Raw genomic sequence first — 24,203 nt, 5'->3', positions numbered from 1 at the left:
ATGTCATGGCTGGATAGGACATCTCAGAGCTTTGGGGAATGAAACAGTTGACGGTCTAAATCACTCATCTCCCCCAAAGGATAATCTTACCAATGATTTAGTGGGAGTCAGCGAGTCACTCTCAATAGCTTCCACCCTAGTGGAGGGATGTGTGTGTGTGTGTGGCCATGTGAGGGGCGAGAGGTTGTTCACCTTACACTGTCTCTCTCTTTGCGCCCCCCAAGAGACCAATTACTAATTCTCGGTGGCTCCACATGTGCACAAACACACAGACACACGCACACATTTTGTAATCTTACACCACACAGGAACTCTCACTGCTTGACTGTGTGATCAGCATAACGGCTCAACATGAGCTTCATATTGTCAATATTCATGATTCAGTAGAGACCACTTGAAGAGAAGGATAGTTATTTCATTAAAAAAAACAATCGCACAAAGAAAATTGAAAGGCAATTACAATTAAGCACAACATGTCAAATTGGAGGCAGCTACAATGTTTGCTTATGAAGGGTTTGATGACACTAATGCTGTGTAAACTTATAATAGGTCAGTGTGAAAAACTAACCAATCTCATAAGTTATTAACATTGGAAAGGACGCTAATCTTGTTACAGAGTCCTGGAGCTCTGGTCTGGAGCTTCAGGTAGCTCAGTCATTGGTTAATCAGGAACTACACAATGATTTAATCTCACAAAGTGTGTTTGTATTTCACTGTACATATCTAATGTTCCACTGGAGAATGACATGGCCTCTTTAAAGTGAAAATGTCCATGCTCCATTACATGCTGTAAATGTGCATGTAGTTGTAGAGGGTGATGAGGCTATACACATAGCCCACATTAACGACGCATACATACAGTACGTGGGAAGGTATGCATGCATATAGGTGATGGATTGATGAGAACGCTGTGATGTGACGTGCAGTGGGGCCCCGGGGGCCGGGGTTTTAATTAACTGGAAGGAGAGGTGGCTGGCTGGTCTGGCTATCACAATATATCACCATGTCTGGTCTGTAAATGACTCAACAGCATCTAAGATCTAAAGAGCACACACACACACACACATACACACACACACACCAAGGCCATCTGGCTATAGCAGAGTGCAGATAACTTCCAAGTGTCTCTCTTTTTGCCTGCTATCATTGCAAAGTTATTCATTTTAATCATTCTGGTTGCACCTAATGTGTTAAAGTCAACATCTAACAGTTTGACACAACAGACACAGAAATATGTTCAAATTTAATTAGTCACTATGAAAGATGTGACATGGAAGGACAGAGAATGGGAAGAGTTTAATCATGACTTAACTTTCCGGGGAATTTCTTGTAGCATGTTATTGTTGTTTTTTATTATGATTCATGTCATATAGAAACGACAGCATAGAAACGGGCTCTTTTTGTGTAGAAAATAGCCAGCGGAGATACCTGAGGCTGAGAACCTCAAAGAATGTGCCAACCTTAGCACACTGAATTTACTGAGGCAGAAAAATAATTAGGACCAAAAAAAAACGTGATTCTGATTGACTGATACTAATTTTTCAAATCCATTTTTATGGCTTGAATATCTTAAACATTTCTGAAGACTCTGAAGAAGTCTGTACAAATTTAACCGGCAGAATGCAAACACTTGGCTGTTAAAAGACCAAAGGAAAGCAGATGTGTTTCTAGGACATAGAGGTAATATGCCTATGCTGCTTTAATAAAAGAACAATCTATATGGAATTGCACACCTAACTCTTCGTATTGCCCATATCCAAGCTTAAACTGCTCCACAAAAATTCATCTAGATTATGTCAGCTTTATGTCACCAAACGATTCTCACCATCCAGGGGCACCGTCTCTGAATCACTGGGTTACAATGCAAACAAAAATCGATTTGGGAGCATCCAGGAGAGGCGATAAAAGTCACAATGAAAAGTGTAATCATTGCGCTCCGTTATGGCTCTTGGGAGGACTCTGGCCCCTACATCCACCCCCTGGCCCAAATGAAATAAACATGCTGGTTTTATTGTGTTCATCTAAATCCTTTGTGAAGTCTTTGTAGGAATATGATGCTTTGTGATGCACAACATACAGCAGTATAGCGTACGTGCTGCTTTATGTTTCAATGAATAAATTCAATGCATCACTCCTTCTGTCTTTCAAAGTTTTAGCATTCATGTGCGCTGCAGAAGTGATGATAAAGAATAAAGGCTAAACAGGCAGTTTGTTTTTGTGCACTTTCTCCCTCTTCACAACTGGTAGGTACAAACAGCAGTGTGAGTGAGGTTCACAAGGTTGAAACGAAGAGCCCTTTATAATCTGCGAAAAAAGGTAGAGGTCAGGCACAAAGACAGACACCAAAACACCCCGTCCCTGCCATGCACGCTCACACAAACTCATGCACACGACCTATTACCCACATAGCCTTCTTAACACAAGTAAATATTCTTCTCTTTAAACTGCTCCAGGCACTGATTCATTTGGCCTCAGGGTATGGAGCCTCAAGAGGACAAACTCACTTATGTTCTTACTCTCTTGGTCAGCCTCAGTCTTTTTCGTTCTCACACACACACAGATGTAATCTTTCAGAGGTCTTCATGCAGTGAAACTTTAAGGGCAAAAGAAAGTAGAAAAAGTTTAAACGTAGAAGAGTTTTAAACGTATTATGCACAATCAGTGGAACCAATATCTATCTATCAGCTGTTGTTCAAACTGTCTCTGTTCAGGGCAGCTAACACTTATACAGCTCATTAAGAGACCAACATAGTGCATATACACTGGATACATGTCATATATACATATATACACACACTGTTTAAGCATATGAATACATACATGAGCTAGGCTGGATTTAACAGCAAAACAATTCCAAACCAGAAGCAACAAAAGAAGGGCATGACTCACCAAGTCTACTTTTTCCATTGATAGATTTTTCTTCCTCTTGACTAAGTCACGCAGCCCTTTTTCTTTTCAATCATGCAAGACAGTATTTTTAATTTTTGATCACCTCTGTGCTGCATCTGTTTCTTGAGTCTTTGTACGAACTGCCACATTTACGCACACTATACGTACTGGTACAGCTGATCACAGCTCCCCTGTGGCGTGATCAGCATCTTATTAGTTACTGCTGTACAGCTTCTGTAAGATGTATCCACCAGTCTAACTAGAAATAAGAGTGCATGTATATCTCTGGAGATCCTAAAAGCACAGCTAAGTAGGCTACATGAATGATCAGATTTCCCAGGTAATACTTACGTTATGCTACGCTGCGCAAATTTATGCGTAGCATAAGAAGTAATCAAGTTTTTCTCTTTAAGTCATCTCCACCGTGATCACTGTTTTTTTTTTGTTTTTTTTTTTACCATACGTCTGGTGAATTACAGTTGGCATTTCTTGAAACCAGCTTACTTTAATCCTGTTAAATGGAAATCTTTTCTCCCCAGCACTGATTGCAGTGTCACCACAGACAAGAAAAAAGGCAAGCAAGGCATCATATACATGTGATCCCTCACACACACACACACACACACACTAGATCCACGTTTTTGTGTGGTCACCAAAACATCATCATGTCTGTATGGTTGACTGCACAAACACATTTTTAAGCTGTCCCTGTGTAACTGCAAATCCATAATCCAACATAAATGCATACTAATAACTGCTTTCAATGATATACACTTACACTTAAAATAATAAGCACCAAAAGGGGCACCAAACCATTTCACACACACACACACACACACAGAGGGAAAGTTTGTACTAATGAGTTCTGGCTAACTTCAGCAGACTGTAGCCCCTTAAGCAATAATCAGAAATAAAAAGGCTAGCGCTGCAGATGGGGACTAGCAAGACAACATATTGTTCCTTTGACTAACAAGACAACAGTAAATACAATGCAAAATATGAATGATACAGTGTCCCTAAGGCCAGTCAGTATAACATATTTATCACCTTGTTTTGACCTGTGATTACAGTGTTCCCCTGGGCCAATTGTTGTAATTGCCAAAAGCCAAAGCAAGAGGCATCATTTTCACATGTCATGTTAGGATGCAAACAGAGCTGTGTGATGTCATGGATGAAAATGCAGGTAGAGGCAAGGAAAAGGATGTCAAAAATCTAAAAGGAACAAACAGCCAACAGGTGTCCTATTATGTCACTGCTGGAAAGACATTACACTGCAGCATTTGTAATTAAAGCTAACTTCTCTGTCTCTTCCTGTCCTCTTTACTTTTGCTTTTTATCTTGTTTTGTCTCAGTGTTTCTCTCTCTTTTGCTTTTTCTTTTCCATAACACACACACACTCACACTGTTTTTCTCTGTGTGTCTGCCTCTCTGGCATGGTTTGGTTGGTTCTTATCTATTCTCACCACTATCTGGTGTTGGGGGAAGATAAGCATGCATTTGCATGTTTAATGAACCAAACACCCCCGATTCCCCTCAGCGTGAGGACGCGCACACACACGGGTGCACACACACACACACAGGCGCACCGCTTCTGTTGGCCCTGCAGGTCTCAGTCTCCTTGCTGCTGACATGGAGTCACCAGCTGCTGACTCCTTTAGGAATAAACATACTGAACAGCAAACAGCAGAGCAGAGAGACCTTCTTTTGCCAAATCACACCATTGCAAACCCACAAGCAAATTATAATGGCGAGAAATAACCAAATCAATCAAACCAAATCCCAGCGAGGCTTCACTGATCATTAGAATGAGATAGACGATCTTATTATTTCTGTGCAAAACTTGTTATGCATATTTTGACAAAATAAAGACACCCGAGGAGTGAAATCCAATCCTGATTTTCTGAAACCCCTGCAGCACCTGTCAAAATCAACCAGCAATTGTTAATGCGGTGTAACAAATTAACGCAAAAAGTTAACTGTAAATGCAAAAAAAGTTCTATTCAAGATTATTGAAAAAAAGAAATATTTGAGCTGCAAGTGTATTCTGTATACATTGCCTGTGCCTTGAGAGCCCTAAGAAAAAAATCAGGTCCTTACAGTCAGTCCTTGACAGTGACCTCTGACTTTCTGCAGCAACATATATAAAACATCTCTCCTTTAATTTTATTTAGTCTTTAGCTGAAGAATTCTCATTTGAACTACAGCTAACAACATATAGCATTTGAAGGAAACTGAGAGCCAAGGGTATAGGTTTCTCCATCATAGTGAAATGTAAAAGCCAAGATGTAATTTAAGAGTAAAGACAGATAGATGGGGGGGGGGAGCTGAAACAACACAGAGAAAGGCAGACAGAAAGATAGACAGTGGGGGCGACAGCGCTGTGAGAGATGTCACCACCTGCCACCATTTTTCTCCTCTCCTCTTGGAAATGCATCATCAGTCATTAGGGGGGGAGCATGACTTGCAGTATCATCATCACTCACACAGACACACACACACAGAGAAGCCCAAACACAAGGCGTATTTTAAGGTATAATGCAGCAGCATATAATTTGAGTTCTCTCTATGCAGCATTTTGCTGAGCTTATAAAACCGCCTGCTGCTAATGGTGTGATGGATCCCTCTATTATCACCCAACGCAGGAGAAGAGAGTGGGGTATAGTGAGATAAAGGAATGTAATTGGATAGTATTTTAGCCCTGGCAAAAACAGGAGGGTGGTCAGGACAAAGCGAGAGCATGAAAAAAAAACCTGTAAAATGATAACCGCATGATGAGGTCTGAAAGCTGCCTGAGTATGATGTCCCCTGTCCAATAAATTAAAAATAAACATAAAAAGGAATCCACCTCTGAGTAGATCTTAGTGCATGTGTAAACGCATTTAAATTAATGCAATGTGTTGAAAAATGATACTGAGCTCATTCAGTACAACTTCATAAAATATTAAAGGGCACTTTAATCAAATTATACTTTAAGAGAGTCATTAAAAAGATGCAGGGGGCAATTTTTAAGCAGAGAAAATGTAAAGAATGGGTATATGTATTTTTATTTTTGAAGAGAAGAGAAGAGAAGAGAAGAGAAGAGAAGAGAAGAGAAGAGAAGAGAAGAGAAGAGAAGAGAAGAGAAGAGAAGAGAAGAGAAGAGAAGAGAAGAGAAGAGAAGAGAAGAGAAGAGAAGCCTGTGTGTTTACAATCTATAAGTTGCTGTGATCAACTCTAAAGGGTGTGAAGACTAAGCCCATACTGTGTGAACGTTTCCTCCACAGGGTAGGACAACTTTATAGCTTGGGAAGTGTGTTTCCCCCTGAGGAAAGTGGTACAGGGTGAGGAAATGTGTGCGTATGTGTGGGTGTGTTCATGTGTGGCACAGAGAGTGGAGCTGGTCCCTGCTGATGTGGAACTAAATGTCACAGCTTGATTAGAATAAATAGTCCTATAGAGGCTATGGGACTGGGCACCAACGCACAGCAGGGCAAGTGTGTGTGTGTGTGTGTGTGTGTGGGGTGACTCACTGCTTTTGTTCCACTTCTTTCTCTCTCTTTTCCTCTTATAGTCCGTCTCTCCTGTGCGCACACATAAACGGACTCTCATGGACACTCTGGTTTTACCTTTCTCTGACCTACCCGATGGGTCTTTGGGCAGATGTGTAAGTCTGAACAACACAATCAGAAAGCTGTTACTGCCTCAGGACATGAACTTTACACCTCACTCCCCCTCCTTCCTGATCCCCCTCATTCACACACACACAAACACACACATATGTTACATGAGAACTTGTTAACAGTACATCAGGATTTAAGTTCAAGTGTGGGCTTACTATTGTTGAATAATGTCATCATTTTCATACCTACGACCCCTGCTGGCCTGTGTAAGTTATCAGCGCCTGAAGCAAGGATCTGTCTGCTTCAACACATGAGCATAATAAATACATCAACTAATACAACACTCATCCATCCATCGCCCGGACCCGCTTTGTCCTGCAGCAAATACAACATTATGTATTAATAATATAGCCAAAGGGCACGTCTCCTCAACAGACTTCATCACATCTACAGTACATAGAGTAGGTATCTCCAGCAGGGAGAAGGATTGCACTGTACGTAGCTCAATCCACGCAGTAAAGAAGGGAATATTATTTTTTAAACATAAGGACAAAACCCAGAGTGGACATAGGAGATAGATGTGCAGAGAAAGAGACAGACAAACGTGAGAGAAAATGAGACAATGGAAACAGGCACAAGACAGACGCTGTGAGAATAGGAAAAAAAAATGAAAAATAATAAATCAATGAACCTATTCTATGGCTGCCACAGAGTAATGAAAGCTATTTATTAGCCATTTCTCTCCTTCTCTGTCCTTCCACTTTGTGCCTCTCTCCCCGTAACTCTCTTAGCACTGCCTTCCCCCGCCCAAAGCAGTGATAACCCCCATCCCTCTTCACTAAATGCTACCAATTCCATTAAGCACAACAAAACACTCATTTAGAGGTCACATTTGTTTCACTCAACTTCCTTCGTCATCTGCATACCAACCGAGCCCCTGCATACCACGACTTGGATTCCTCTTATCTGGCACCACCTCTCTGTTCTGTTAAAATAATTGGGAACCTGCTCCTCCCCTTGTCTTTGACCCCACACCTTCACCATGGTGGCAGTGTACATTATTGGTTCCTAGGCATAGCAATTTAGCATTTATCACATCACACACACAGCACCACTCCTTCATACTGGTCACAAAGCAGTTTTTTTACTGGTACTATTTTTGCTTGGAGTCAGTGGAAAATGACAACTAAATAATTTAATTTAGCCAGTGAATCCATAACCTTGTGTGACATCTCATATGTGGCCTTGATAATCTACTGCCCCAAGTCACGATTAGCCTAGTAGCCAGCTTCACATTATTTCCTCAACAGTTCATGGGCAGTGCTTTAATGAACCAATACTATTTACTAGAATACCCGGGCAAGGTCATAGCAAGGCAGACAAAGGCTTGGGGAGTCCTTCAATGGTCTGAATATGTCAATGAATTCTACATTTATTTGCTAAATTGCAAAACCGGTGACAGAACACAGACATCCCTTATCTTGCACTTAGGGGATGAAGAAGGAAGGAAATCTACAACAATGTTTAATTGTTTGTGAACACACAGTTGTGGCACTGTGAATAAGAGAAGTTTTGGTATTTGTATGGACTCATCACATGAGGTCGCCATTTAAAAAAAAAAAAAGATTTTAAGGGTGATCGGAGACTCTGGGCCTTCCTGTGGTCATGAAGGTTGTTTTGCAGTCGTTAGCAATCAAACTATGTTATTGTTTAATGTATGATGATGATGATGATGTTACACATGAGCCAAAACAATACAAAATAATTCTATTGTTTTGACTCTTGATCAAATGCTTTCCAACAGATCTTGCTAGGGGAAATGATCTCGATCCATATATAATGTAAATCACTTAGTGTTAATTAATTTTGTGCACCATTACCATTTGGTTTTGGCATCACCAAAAATGGTGAAAAATAGATGGGTGTGAATTGAAAGATCAAGCAGAAATTTAGCAGTATGTGTTTAAAAAGAGCACCGAGAGTTTGGGCTGCACAGCAAGTCAGGCAGAAAAGACAGCAGGAGCAAACGCTTCCCACTGGCTGCCACTTACCACTAATGTTACTAAAATGATAAATTAGTCCCGGCATGCTGTTCGGAGTCTGTGTGTTGCATGTATGCTGGTGTGTGTGCTTCCTTCCTGTAAAGTGTTGTGTTGCATGCCAACAGTTCACAGTGTGAGCAGATGTTAGTCAGTAATGTCCTGGGTTTCTGCACCACAGTCAGGCATTTTTTGTGGGTCCTAAGCTCAGAGGAGGAGTCCGTGGAGATGCCTGAATTGCTTTATTGAGCAGAACACAACTGAGGACACGCAGGCTCGCAGCAGCTGCGGAGAATACACACACACACACAGACACAAAAACAGCACTCACTCCAGGCCTGTGCAATACAAACCCATAAACAGAGGGGATACAAAAACACACATATTTGTAATAATAATACAAACAGACACACACAGCTCTACAGGGCAGCGAGTGCTCAGGGTTCACACTCACCCCGACAGGCTTCTGACACAGTAATAGACCTGCTGCTGTCTGAACATGGTGGCCATAGCTTGAAGCTCACAAGAGAATTTCGACTGTCATGAAAGCATTAGTGGCTTTAGATGGATGAGAATACAAGTAGTTTTTTATAACAAAATATTATATAAAATATAACAATACTCCTTCCTTTCTAATCCTCCCTCCTTTATTATAACACCTCTTCATTCAGAGCCAGAAACTACACTCTATATTTAGCTGCCGACTGTCACTGAGACCCTGATGAAGGAGAGGAAAATGAGGGGTGATGTTGGAGACCATGGGAAAGGTTAGTGCTGTCTCTTTGAATAGCATCAGACTCTCTGATCATTCACAGTTATATTGCAGACACTAATATCTATACTTAGACTGACATGCAAAAAAAAATCTACATAAAAGTCAGTCAGATTGAAGGATTCAGAGGTGAGCTGTCACATGTGGGAAGACAAATGAACATGCAATGACAAATTAGAGCTCACAGGAGGACAGACAGACAAACACTTACAAAGTCAATCCTCTATATCTGATGTGATAATAATGACACAACTCTGAGACTTGATAGTGGACAGGCTGGACAGATACACAAACACATCAAGAGTCTCTCTTTGCTCTTTTCAAAAAATATTGAATAACCTGTCCAGAAAAAAATACATGTGATGATGATTCATATCAGATTTTTTTTCCTTAATGATCTGACTTCATATAATATGCCAAACAAATCAGAAAGTCAAAGTAACAAGCGAAGACGAGCAGAAAGCTTAATAAATGCAAATACATGAATGTATCGAAGGCTGGTTCAAACTAATATGTGTTACATGACTAATTTCAAGGCCTGTTAATTTAATCCATAACACATCATCCTACATTAGGATTGTATTGGTACAATCAGGGAAAAATCAGGTATGAACCTCATTACTAGTGTCAGAGTCCAGCATGTTGAAGTACATTTCAGATAGTAGCACTGTCTTTCTGACTTTATCTGACCTTTGTTAACAGTTAGAATCCATCGTGCCTTACTGAATAAATGTTATACTTTATGCCATCTATCTGTGGAGTTACTATAAATTAATTCCCATATTAATTTATTTAAAGCATCATTTCAAACCATTGTGTGGAAGGATTATTTATAACACTAATCTACAGCAGTACCTTAAAAATGAAACATTTTCCATCATCTCAGTCGGCTGAGTACTGTAAAGGTTAACAAAATTAATCATTTGATATTCGTGTTCTGTTTATTCTTAAATGATAATCCAGACATATTAACAAATAATGGAACTGCAGCACAAACACAGGGAGGAAGCTTCCAAATTTATTCCCCAACAATTCTCATTTGAGACTCAGCTGGAGCCAACAGAAGGAAATGGGAAAGCTCAAAAGTGTCTTTTTTCCTGGTGCACAGTGTTTCCCTGCTACCACCACCCCCCACCCTCAGGTTTGTGTACTTATGCAATACGCTGCCTGAGGGAGTCAGAGAGATGCTGAATTTATATGAACCTGACTCTTTGACATGACAGGAAAATTCATTGCAGACACAAAAACATACACACAAGCAGGCGTACAGATCCAAAAACGAGTGAATAATTCATCACAACTTTTCACCAAAGTTTACTTTTACTCTGGATTTTATGTTTACCACAAAGTTAAGGCCTGGGTGAAAGAGAATCTGAAGGGACAGTCAGTCAGTCAGAGGAGAGGGGCAGACACTCAAAGTCTGAGACGTTAACATAAATTCTAGATATGCATTCTGTCTCTTTGTACCTTCATAGCCTTTTACCTAACATAAAAAGAAGCTCCAGGGAGTGTTGTCGTGATCATGTAAGGTGTGTATTGTAACACCCTCAGCGATGTTTGTGATATCGAGCCTTCAGCGACTGTTTGAGTACTTTACTTTAACATCATTATATTACACATTCTGTCAAACTCTAGAGAACCACAGTGTTGTTTAGCCAATGCTTGCAACACCATCAATGTGTGTACTTTTGTGTGAATGCATCTGTGTGTGTGTGTGTGTGTGATTTTGCCTGCAACCTCGGTGTTGTCCCAATCCATCCAGCTGATAAATGCACCCCACAGCAGGAGGAACACTGTCCTTTCCCAAGAACATCACTCCACGAAGCCGAGGAGAGAACATACTTAATGTGCATGCTGGAGTGTGTGTGTATGTGTGTACGTGTGTGTGTGTAGATATATAATTGTGCAGTCAATGTTAACGTCATAGGGAAACAAGAGCCTGTTTCATCATAAAACAGACGTTTATACTACCACACACTCACACATACTGACCTAAAGATGCATATTTATATGCAAACACCCACATTTGACAGATATACTACTGAATATTTACCACCCGCACAAGAACCACACAAGATGGGGGACACAGTGTTACTGGATAGCCCCATTAAACACACGCACACGCACACACACACACACACACACACACATTTACGTGTTTCTGTGTTACCTGATGCTGCTCATGCTTCCTGCCTCCGATCCCAGTTTGCATCTCTCCAGCTGGGTGGCAACAATCTGACGCTCAACCTCAAGTTCTCTGGTCAGACGTTCAAACTGAAGCTCCTGAAGAGACATACACAAACAAAATGTGTGTTACACAGAGCAAAAGAGAAATAAATCTGTAGGGCTGGTATGAGAGGTCATGCCAGCAGCTTAGGAAGGCAGCTGTTCAACAGTTTAAAACGCTATCATTAAAATGATGACTGACAGGTGAGGAAAGGTATTATGCAGAGCGAGTGGTTGACAGTGATCTGAATATGTGAGCAAAACAGCCTTTTATTACTAGTCGCTGTACGGCACATGAGGGTTGTCAGTGGAGAAGTTGAAGGGGATTCCTGAAACTGGGTTACAAACCGTCGTCCTGTCTAACAAAGATATTTCTAGAGTTCCTTCATAAAATATATTCATTGCTTTCCTGCTGAGCTCAACAACTGTATGTTTATAACTGCATGTTTATGACACAATGTTACAAACGTAGGAAAAATACTAACAGAAGTTACAGCCATGCTGACAGTCACTCTTAGGAGCTGCTTGTAAAAACATTGGGAAACTAACCTCCCCTGAATCCATCACAGTTAACCTGTTTCTGGATGTGTGTGTGTGTGCTGATGCATTAACTATCTAAGTGGCTTAGTGACAATTCAAGTTCCATCAGTCACCTCACTATGAGCCAGACAGATGAGATTTAAAACCTGTGTGTGTGTGTGTGTACACGTTGCATTCAAGTTAATCACGGCCACATGGAAACAGATCAATAGTGCAGTGAACTCCAGCACACCGCAGATATTTTGTATGACTTCTGTGAGTGTGTATGAGACAGAGAGAGAAAAAGTGTGTGTGTGTGTATGTGCGAGAGCTACATGTAGAAGGAGTGTATGCTGGTTTGATTGGTTTTCTCAAAGCCATTTGAAGCTCTGAATGAGTTGATCCCCAGTTGCTATCTCAAGTCTCCAACCTCAATCCCATCTCCTCCCCAACATCACAGAGCACAATGTAATTCATCTCTCTCTCTCTCCCTCGCCCCCTTTTCATGCATGCTTCCAGCAAAGGTTTACTCATAAATATGCACTCTCTCTCTCTCTCTCTTTCCCATGTCTTCCCCTCGTACACACAGTTAATGTTCTTGCTTTCTCACTCATTCTTCTTCATACACATTCACTTAAGTGTCAAAAGCCAGCCCCTTGTAGTAGTATTACTAGTACTAGGAGATTCCTTTATCTGTGAAGAATTACCACATACTGAATGGTATATTAATCTCATTAGCACACAGCTCATGCATTTTAAGTTCACATAGACATTGTTAATGAGACTTGTGAGAGCACCAGCCGCCTTCGTCTCATTCACATTCCTCTCTGTCTCCCCTCCATCCTCTCTTGCTTTCTTCTGTTCTTTGCTTTACATCCCGTCAGCTACTCCTGTCCAGCTTTTTCCTTCCCTAACTGCAACAAGATAAATCTCATGCATGTGAACAACAAAGTAGCAGGTTCAGCCACCCCTATGATTTGCAAAGCGAGGTAACACTGAGAATTTGAGCAGGGTCTATTAAACCTCTGGACCCGTAATTCTAAATTACAGCTTTGTTTTACAGCGAAGTGCCTCGCTTCAAAGAGCTGCTCCACTCTGCTTTCCCTACAGCGGACTGCTTTGTCACCTTGTTTGCCACAGCTGCAACCGGTTTAAATCCTCAAGGTGTAAAAAATGCAAATCCCTGCACCTTAAGTAGCATTATGCTAATTGATGATATATAATGCCTCAATGGTATCGTAAGTGCCTTCTAAGGTAACACGGTAATGCCTGAGTGGTGAAATTTGTTAAATTATGCAGAACCTTTATCATAGGTTTCATTCAGTTGTATCAATTTGCCCAAGAACTGGTGTGTTATTGATATGTCATGATTAATGATGCCTTAATGAGGAAGGATTGCCACTGACGAAGATTTTCACATGTGTGAACTGACAAAACGATAGGGACAGAGTTTGTTATATGTTGCTATGCCTTTTGACGAGCTGACACGCATAAGAGATGTCGAGTGCTCTGTCTATAACCTGTCAACTTTTCCATGTTTGAACAGTGTTTGTGCAGAACAGCAGGAGATCACAGTGCACATAACCTATGACCATTTCAATATGCCATCACTTGGCAACTGTGTAAAATTCTGAAATATTTTGTGAAAAAATACCCTTTACCTTTGACATAGGCAAAGTTTGACTGGATTTAAATGTAATCTATCCATCCTTCACATCTAATCATCAGCAGCTTAACATTGGAAAGTGGATTTTTTTTTTCTTTTTAGAATGATGCTTTATCATAGCACACATCTGCCACCTCAGTAACATTTGACTCCATAAAAGCTTACTCAATCAAAAACAAACTTCTTCAAATCATGAAGTGCTGCAATTTAACCTGACAAAAAAATAATAATTTTATGTGGAATAAGTAAGATGTGAAACACCTCACAGAGGTAAAATATAACAAAAAGAAAGAGAGACATACAGAGACAGGTATAGGACATATTTACCTGATACCTGAATGTCCCCCTGAAGATCAATAAAGTATCTATCTCTCTCTGTCTATGTATCTATTTAAACACACAAAGATTAAAAAGGTTTATCTGTGCAACAAAGCACATATACTGTAAACCTTGGACATAATATACATACAGTTAGTCTCTCAGCTGGAGTAAATGCATCATCAACTTCAGAAGAATGTTTATAGAAGGATAATGAAACACTGCAGAGCCTGGATCATTACGCAGCTCATCCTCACTGACACCTTATCAAAATACAAGATGTCATATCTGAATTTTGTTTTATTGTTTTGCATGTCTCATTAATTAAAAACTACTAATACCCATCAGATTCCATAAGTTATAACCAGCATACTGTTTTTAATTAAAGTTATATTACCTTGATATGTGCATGGACCACGGCTAAACACATCCAAAACTTGAGTTATGTGTTTCAGGCTCGCATCAGCTGGAAGTATTTCTGCTAAAACGTACAAGATGTAGAATTCCACTACGTTATGATGTGTGTGTGTGTGTCGCCGCCTCCCTTTCAGGAATAAATAGGAGACAGAAAGCAGCAGCCGCAGTCAGCCACAAAAGTCTCTATGGCAACTGTAGAACCCCCAACCACCCCTCAGCATTATAAATAAGGTCCTGACTCCTCCCACATACAGTCCCTGCCCTTTCACATACCTGCACTGATCTCACAGAGGAGTATTCTGTATTTATTCTCCTAACAAGAGGCTGGGGATTGGTTATAGTAAGCACATAGTACTCGTTACAGGAAGAATATGTGTGAATATTTACACAAGGGTGCAGCAGAATGGTACCAGCATCAGTGTGATCATTCAGTAAGAAGACAGCGAGCCACAGCATGTGTAAACACAGAACATAAATAAATGTTTAGCCGTGGCCTGTTTGATGCTAAAGTCACCAAACAAACCGACACTCAGGGCGTGACCACCTGATACATAGCAGCAAAACTTCAAATTTACATTCTTTGATTTGAAATTTAGATCTAAACTTGCACCTCTACACGTATATGCATTTGTTCATATGAAATCCATTCCAAAGCATAGCTACAGAGGCACAATGCAGGGCTGATATCTGATCTCCCTGTGGAGGATGGTAGAAGAGAAGGAAATCCCCCTGCATGGATCACAGAGTATCACATTGTCCAATAGCAAACCCAGTAAGGGAGCTTTACTATAATAAAAAAAAACATACCCAAACAGCCAACAATAAAAATAAATCAACAAAATAAAAAGCAATAAAAACCCACTTTAACTTGGAACCACTACGGTTTTCAGAATGTGTGTGTCTACATCAGTAAGTAGCGTACACTACTCTTTGTCATTTCCATTTTTATTTCTCCCTTTTTATGAGAAATATAAACTCCATGTCTTAGTAAACTGGATCTGTGTTCTCCAAGTTGTGTTTAGAGGAGCTGTCTTTAGTGTTGTGAGGATAAGGATGTCATTGTTTTTTCCCCACAGTTTAATCTAAATTTGAAAGCCACGCACACAGACAGCACAAAGGTGCGTGTGTGTGTGTGTGTGCACATGGCCTTGAGATAAGGCCTAATCATTATAAAGTGACCAATGGGCAGATATTAAGGGTGCTGTTTTTGGATAGAGGACAAAAGACTATCAAATAGTGTTTTGACTTCTCACTGAGAAGTAACTCTCTCGCTTCCTTGTTTACTCCTCTTCCTCAATCTACAAAAAAAGTGAAAAAAAACCCATATGAGAAGAGTGGAGTAGAGGAGCGAGAGAGAAACGTGAGAAAGGATGCTCGTCAAAAGGTCACCCTCCTCTCCTCTGTCACTCCAGTGCATATTAAAATTCCCTTGTTCCTCCTCTCCAAACTTCCAGCTGTGGTTCATGTAGCCCAAGTATGGTTCAAATTTAGCTGAGATTCACTTTTTTCTCTCTGCTCTTCCTCTTGCCTGTCTTGCCCGTCACTTTAATGAGTAAGAAACACCGAGAGAGGAGCGCCGAGTAGAGAGTAAGGACTGGAGGAAAGGGTGAGAGCGTCACGTCTTTGCTGATGCAGGGTACATGAGATGATAGCCAAGGAAGGGATACCTGATCTGATCTGCAAGCACAGAATGTATGCACATGTGTGTGCAAAGAAAGGAAGACAAGAAAAACAGATTACATGAATGGATCACGTTAATGACTTTACTTCTCAAACAATGTGGGTATTGTATGTCTGACTGTCAGAGAAGGGCTCACCATTACCTGCTGCAGGGCATGTGAGTAAATGAAGAGTCTTGGTGAATGTGGATTTAGTCAGATTAAGCTTTAGTTTACGGATTATTCGCATTCATTGTGACTCAGATTACACAGTGGCAGGCTCAGAGTTTTGTCTATTCTTGCTTGTCATGACAAAACAGTGCATTATTTTTTACTATTTAGTATATGCATCGCCCTTGGGACCTAACGATAAAGATAAAGATTGTTATTGTTATAGTTATGTGATAAAGCAGAGGTTACAGAAATGCTGTACGTTGAGAACTGATTCAGTCCATGTCATTTGAATATGGAGGAAAAGACTGGCTGTAATGACAATACACTGTCATCCAAAGTTAGTATTGGGAGGGATTTACAATCTGTGTACTGTTGAATCCTCAGAGAGAGAGGGAGAGAACAAGGTGAGTCTGTTTATGTGTGTGAATCTGTGTGTAGGTGTGTGCATGCAGGTGCTCCAGCCATCTGGCAAATATCAGTGATACTAGACAAAAAAAACACACAGCTCAGGCTGGCTCTTCATTCTGCTCATTAACACCTATCTTTTTCCATAACTCATGATTCATCATTGTTGTACACTAGGGACACCGCTCCTTCCTGTTGCAGTGATGACTGGCCCTTTCAGTATCAGCCTGCTTCTCACAAAAAAATTCAGTTTACATTAGCAGGAATACATAAGGGATGCTCTCTAATGTAATTATGAGAAAAGCACTTGCCTTAAAGAGACTGGAGCTAAATAGAAATCCAACATTAAACTTTCTCTGCCACTAAGAAGAAGAAGAAGAAGAAGTCCGCTTTCTGTTTCACTGAGGAGGGATGTATCAGTGATGTATACTAGTACTGACTCGGCTCAAATCACAGAGGAAATTCCCATCAGTTCTGTTTTGTGGTGAATGTTTCCTAATTATTTCAGAAACAGCCTTAAGAAAACTTTGTCACTGTTCATGGAACCATATAATACGGTCCTTTGTCACATTCAGGTAACTTATGTTCATTTAAATGGTGTCTGGGGTGGACCACTTTGGAGCCACTTCTTTCCATCTGAATTTTGGGACTCATTATAAAAGTACTGAGGACAGTACTTTGTGGATTTTTGTCAGCCTTTCTCCTCCTCCTCCTTTTCCTCCTCCATTTACGCTTTTTTGTCATCTTCAGTCATTGACAATCAACCCCATCACTCTGTGTGAGGATGTGTTGTAAAATACTGATCAAAGATTCCAAAGAAAACGTCTGACTCATGAATCAGCAGATGTTCTGTTGTAGATTTGGAGTATTTCAGTTCTACTCAAACTCTCATTGCAAACTTTTTTCTCAATTGTTAGACAAATATAGGCAAGACAAAGAAGGCCAAATCACAAAAAGCTACATTACTTAACAGTTGAAAGTAAGCTCTTTATGTCATTGATAAAAAAAAACACTAGAAACATCTCAGGTACTCAGGTATTGTAAACTACTCGTCATGACCAGAAGAAGCAGCTGCTTGTGTTAGGATCTTAAATTCTAATGTCTCTTAAAAAACACGCACACACAGACCCGAGACGTATGACTGCCAACAGCTGGTCCATAAGAGTTTTATATGCATTATAAATATTCAACACACAAACACAAGCAATAGTCTGACAGATCTCTCCCTCATTAAATTATTTAAAGGCTCAGGAAAGGAAATGAAATCATCTCTCTCTCGGCCTTCAGTTTCTCACTCTTTCCCTCTCTCATCTTTGTTTCAGCTTGTCAGTCTCTTTTCTTACTGTGTGTGTGTGTGTGTGTGTGTGGAAGAGTGTGTGTGTGTGAGTTTCCACATGTGCGCTTCAACCTCGAGCAGCCTCACAATAGAGGTTTGGATTTAAAAAAACAGAATGAGGAGAACTGTCTGTCAGCCTGGTTAACACAAACAGGTTGTGGTTATTTACAGCTGATGTGTGATTGCAGCCTGTACGAATAAATCCAGGACTTGGTTGGAAACTGGTTTGCACAGCTCTTGTCTGGGAACAATAGTTTACTTATAGAAAGTGTGTTCATCTTATTTTAAAAAGTCCTACGGTCATTGTTGAACCTCTGTAATACCAGACTCAGGAATGTACTTTTTAATTGGTAGCTCCTTGAATAATGACCTAGGTAAACTAATCTCCAACTTCAACACGAAGACTGTGTTAAAGTTTGCAGCATTAAACTTGTAATGAATCGTCAAATTAGTGTGCATTATAAAGTGAGGTTATTTATTACACACTATACACTGTGAACGCTCACAAACTCCACTCTGTGTGTAATTTTAATAATACCCACAGAGAAAAGAAGACAAGGACAAACACTGTTTTTAGTGCCATGATCAAAGACTATATATGCACTACACAAATACTGAACCATATACACACATGCAGTTCTACAGAGCAGTGAAGCAGAGCAACATATTTCATTTAGTCTCCAGAGTGCTAAAACCGCAGCATTTAACATCATAACATGTGAGACTGTACACTTCAGCATTTCTCTTGTCTTCTATGGGACCAATTTAATGTGGAGACTCCTTTATGCTGATGTCATTCGATAGATTGATAGTGTGGTAATATACATCGATTAAAAAAGAAGAAACCGCTTCTTCCCTTTCTGTGACATTTATTGAGACCACATTTATTGTTAGATGGAATAAAAGTCACCAGAGAGAAAACCACTGAGCATTTTTCCACATTTTTTTATGCTGGCCTCACTAACAGCTTGATGTAGGTGGAAGTTAGTCAGGAAAGAATATTTTTTATTTTTTATTTTTCCTGACAGGTTCTTTTTATCCAGCTCGGCAACCCTGATGAGGTTCTACAGGAAGAAGGATTAAGCAATAAAAGTGAAAACTGAACCCTAATAAAGTCTTAATAACCAATGCTTTCTTGTCCTTTTTAATTAGTTTTTTAATTGTGGATTTCATATAAATAGTTTCAGCTTGGAGGAGCTGCTGTTTTCAAAGGGTGTAGTCTGTGCTTAGCAAGCAAAAGGCTAAATAAATGGCTAAGAAACCGGGATGATAGCTCCAAAAGTGTTTGTGATATGTTAGTTTAAATTCCAAAACCAGTTTACCAAATCTGTCACAGCTGTGCAACATCACACGCATCATGTGCAAGTGTTGGCTGCTGGCTTCGAAAGTAGAAGACGGCATGATTGGGTTTAGGCTCAGTGAGAATGGGTCTGGCTAGAGACAAAATGTCATTTGGTAAATGTCACTGCCTAAATGCCATTGCAGCTCTCCGTGCCTGTGAGCACACGTATGTGTGTGTGTGTGTGTGTGCCTACAAACTATTTACAAACTTGAGGTTGCTCAGTCAGCAGCATCTTGTGGCACTTCCTAAAGTGGTTTTTGTAAACCTACTAAACCTGCACTGCTGTTAACACTAGCGGCTAACGGTTGTCCATCTTCTTTGAGCGTCTTGATATTTAGGGTTGCTGCACAGCGGTTAGATAGAAGGTGTGTTATTATTTCTTTGACGATTTTGAAAGCTCTCTAAGTTAAAACACCCACATGAAAAATACAAGCAGATTGCAATTATCACAACCGACAGTAACCGGTCCTATCAAGCTATTGGCTGCCTTTCTGTCAAAGAGGTGCTGTGAGTGCATGCTATTCAGTTTTAGCATTTATCCCAACTTTTTTAAGGCACAATACAGATAAAAGACGACAGCAGCAGGCAATATTTAGATCACAAAAACACTGGCAATTGCAGCAATCTTGCTGCAATTTCTCCAGGAATTGCATGGTCTAGTTGAAGTTACCCTTGCCACAGATGCTCTTTGAAACATTTGGAGTCAAAAAAGTAGGTTAAATTAGTTGTGGTAAGTAAGTATGAAAAAGAAATGAGTAAAATGATATGCTGGCAGTGATTAGGTATGCAAAATAGATTCCATTTCATTTTATATTCAAGAGACAGAATTTATTCACTCAGCTAAGGTGGAGAGGACCGAAAAAAGAATTTCTCAGACCAGTTGGGAAAATCTGGGCAAGTAAAGTGAATGTGTAAACACTGTGCCTTCTCTCAACATTGACTGGCATTGTGCCCTTGAGCAGGGCACTCGTGCTCTTTTGGCTTCAGCGGAGCAGCTCATTGATATAAAGTATAGCAGCAGACTGTGGCTGCTCTGGGTGGTTGCCAGGTGAGACTGTGTGCAAAGTGCATGAATATGAAGTGATTCTGAAAAAGAGCAAGCAAGCTCAGCAAAAGTCTCCCATGAACAACGGATTAAAATAACACAGCTATTCACCCAGTGAACGTCCTCCCAGCATTCTTTGCCAGCTCTCTTCCCCTGTGTCCTCAGTCTCCACCACATGATGTGACAGGGGACTCCAGGGAGGCCCCCAAAGGTCATCCATCCACCGGCAATCACAAACACTTGTTTTGATAGATTAGCCTGTGCAAGCACATGTAACCTCTTGCAAACCTTTGCATGCTTACACAAACCTGGGCAGACACAGATGCCAGGCCTTGCTCCAACACATCCAACCAAGCATGTATGCACATCAAGACTTTGAAAACAAGGCATTTAAAAGGAGGTTTATAGAGACACAGCCAAAAAAAAAACAAAAAGACATTCTAACTCCAAGTATGCAAGAAGTATAAAAATTCCTGCTGACAGCAAGTGTTGCAGACAAAAATGCAGCCACAGCCAATAGGCTTACACATTCATCTCTCTCTTGTAAAACAGACAGACAGCAGTTGAGTTTATAGATTTGAAGAGATGGGAAAAAAGAGGAAAACAGGCTGCGCCCAATAACAAGCTTTTTATCAGCACACATTGAGAGAACAAACAAACAAGACTAAAGCACACACACACACACACACACACAGCAAATGACCTCTTCTACTGAAAAAGGTAAAAAGGAATACAGTATGCAGGGAAAATATGTGCAAATCTACTATACAGTTACAGTGCTAACTTCTAAAATTGGCTCATTCTACATGGCAATGGACTTATCAATCATCCCGTGTACTGCCTGTAGTTCCCTTGTCGGGCTAAATTGTCTTTGTGTGCCTACACGATTTGTTTAGTTTATGCACATGTGCATGCATGTGTATGAACATGTACAGTAAATGTGTGTGCAGGTACATGTGAACATTTTCCGTCTAAATGGCTGTGTTTGCATGACAGATACAATAATGTATGTCCTCAAGCCTAAACTGGAGCGACAGGCATGACAATGATAAAATCACAGACAGGGCCTTCGGCTCAGTTTTCAATGATGGATAAAGGGCTTAACAAGCTTCTCTGCCAGCTCCTTCATTTGGAGTTCATTCACACAGTTAAAAATCAAGCATTCACAAATCCAACAAAGCAGAAGTGTGTGGCCCGTTTAATGTGACGTGAATCAGCACAGACATCCGGCATGATGTAGGAAAAAAATCCACTTCTATGTGTGTATGGTGAAAGATTTGTATTGCTTTACATGCCTATTTTTACCATGTAGATAACATGAAGACTGCTCATGCTACTGATTATCATAGTAAAAGGTGTTCCTGTTCATCTAGAGGTGGCAGTCATGTTAACAGATGCCATCTAGAGTTTCCTTTTGCTCCCATTGATCGCCCATCTTATTGCTTCTACATCAACAATGAAGTCAAGGAGCAAACTTCACCATAGACTGTTTTTTTATATATGCCCTACAAATACCAGCCTCGAAAAACTGACCTAAAATGTGTCATAAACACATGTTTGTGTCTGCAGGTGCTGGAAGTTCAATGGCTGTCACTCTTGTTTTAGTAGTTCTGTCTCTGAATTTGAATTAGCACAACTAGCCTCTAATATTTACACTTCACAGTGTTTCCCTGGCACAGTGCACGTATTAGTGCTACCATGAAATTTGTACAGAAACTGAAAGTGGAATCTGATTAACTGCTTGTTTTCAGTGAATTGGAAGCTGTGATGATTCACTGCTGTGAGAGGCGTTATTTTTCTGCTGGGACACAACGCTGAACAGATTGCCATTTGCTACCACGTGAGCAGGATGTCATAAATCTGGCTGCTGTTGCCCTAACACATTCCTAAATCAAACAAATGAAATGCACCAAGAGACTTATTGTGTTTTTTAACTACCTAAGATGACCTTAATAACAGTGACAGGTGTGCACAGAGTCATGAGTTACCATTATAAGGGTAGGCAAGCTGTCACTTAGGCTCTTATTGAATTAATTACACTTATAGTACAGCGCTGGAACATAACTCCTACAAAGCAGGGCTATGCCTGTCAACTGTACTTTATTAACCGACTGTAAAATGTATCAGAATCAGAATACTTTATTAATCCCAGGGGGAAGTTGCTTAAAAAGATGCTGAAATACTACAGCTGTACAAAAGGGTATTAGAAGAAACAACAAAAAGTAGGAAAAAGTAGGAGAACAGCTAATGCACCATGCGTACTAATAATAATATTTAGGAAAAGTTTTACAGACAACAGAAAGCCGAGAGATGTGGAGAATTTCTGGTCTGGAACTTTGGTAGCTGTCCGTGGTGCTGATCCTGTGACTCAAAGAAATGCACCCTTAGATATTCATGTGTCTCACTACTGTGTCCTAAGGTTGTAGTAGATTGAATCACAACAGTAGAGCCAGAGGTGTTACAGCCTAAGCGGGAATTTATTAAGATCAATTGTTCGACACGTATCAACCAGCAGATTCAGATACAGCCCCCCCTCCACCTGTTTCCTATCAACTGCCTTGTTTTTAGGCACGTAGGCAGGTCAGGTGAAGACGGGCTGGGTCATTCTGACCTCTCTTCAACTTTTGAATTAAGTATTTCCTTACTTCTGGGAAGTACCAAATCTAACATTCTGTGAACCAAATCTAACATGAACATTTTTCCATGACAAGGTCAGAAGACCGAGGACTGAATTCACCATATAGTTAGACAGTTAAACCTAAATGCAAAACAAAGGCAAAGTAAAACTCAGGAAAGAAGTGGTTTCAAATGCACTCAGTATGTGAACCTTTAATTTCACTGAGATTCAAACAGTACATGGTCTGAAACTGTATTTGTGCATTTGTAGGTGTGTAAGAGTTTGCAGTCTTGTCAATGGTGACATATCAGGACATCTTCTTGCCGGAGGTGACCATGAGCTTTGAGTGTTAGCATGTCTTCAACCTCCTAGTGCTGAAAGTATCAAATGAAGGTGTCCACAGAGATGTGTTGACACATGTCCTTCGCAGGTGCACTCAAGCACTTTAACAAGTACACAGTATGCAATGCTTTCACCCCTGGAATGTTTTTTAGTGCTCTTTCTGTTTGCATTTCCTGGAGTAGAAACTATTATAACAGTGAAGACAACACACACACGCATCTGAAGCTTACACACAACCACTGACCAGATGAACACACACCCACAAGGACAATGTTCTTGCTTTCTTGCTGTCTCTTTATACAGTATATGCAGAGTGTATATATATAATATATGAACATTAACACCTCGCTATGTGTTGCATTTGTTGACTAGATCTTTGGCCTTCGAGCAGACCGTCTCATTTGCGGGTTACACTCACAAACATAGATGTAATCTTCAAGCTGGTGACTCCACCACTAATTGGCAACAGAGAGGCTGTCACTGAGTGGAAGAAGAACACTGTAGCCATGTCATCTCATTAGAAAGAGAGAGAAAATACGAGGAGGAGGAGGAGGAGGGTAAAACAGAGAGAGACCCTGGCACAGAGTGGGGGAGGGAGTGTGGTGGTGGTGTTTAGTTAAGCTAAAATGAAAGCTAGGAAAATCCGCATGCAAATTAAAGGCGCACAAACAATCACAAATGTGTGAATACATGCGCACGTATAATCATAAAAGCTGTGCACATAAAAATATAATTAGTCTGTAAATCAATGACTGCATTTGCATATGTTAGGAGTCAATCAGACATTGAAATATACTGTAAGGAAATCATCATCGGCATGTGCTCTTGTTTTTCTGTCC

The 24,203-nt window shown here is 40.4% G+C and overlaps 1 protein-coding gene across 1 annotated transcript in view; it reads right to left on the bottom strand.

Moving 5' to 3' along the window:
* Positions 1-24,203, bottom strand: part of ctnnd2a (catenin (cadherin-associated protein), delta 2a) — a 156,188-nt gene that overhangs the window by 113,100 nt on the left and 18,885 nt on the right. The window contains exon 2 of the mRNA XM_028432856.1: positions 11,470-11,582. Within this exon, the coding sequence (XP_028288657.1) occupies positions 11,470-11,582 (113 nt within the window). The remainder of the gene's footprint in view (positions 1-11,469; positions 11,583-24,203) is intronic.

Source organism: Parambassis ranga, chromosome 20 (genome assembly GCF_900634625.1).
Source record: "Parambassis ranga chromosome 20, fParRan2.1, whole genome shotgun sequence".
Taxonomy (NCBI): domain Eukaryota; kingdom Metazoa; phylum Chordata; class Actinopteri; family Ambassidae; genus Parambassis; species Parambassis ranga.
This window is presented reverse-complemented; position numbering and strand designations above follow the sequence as displayed.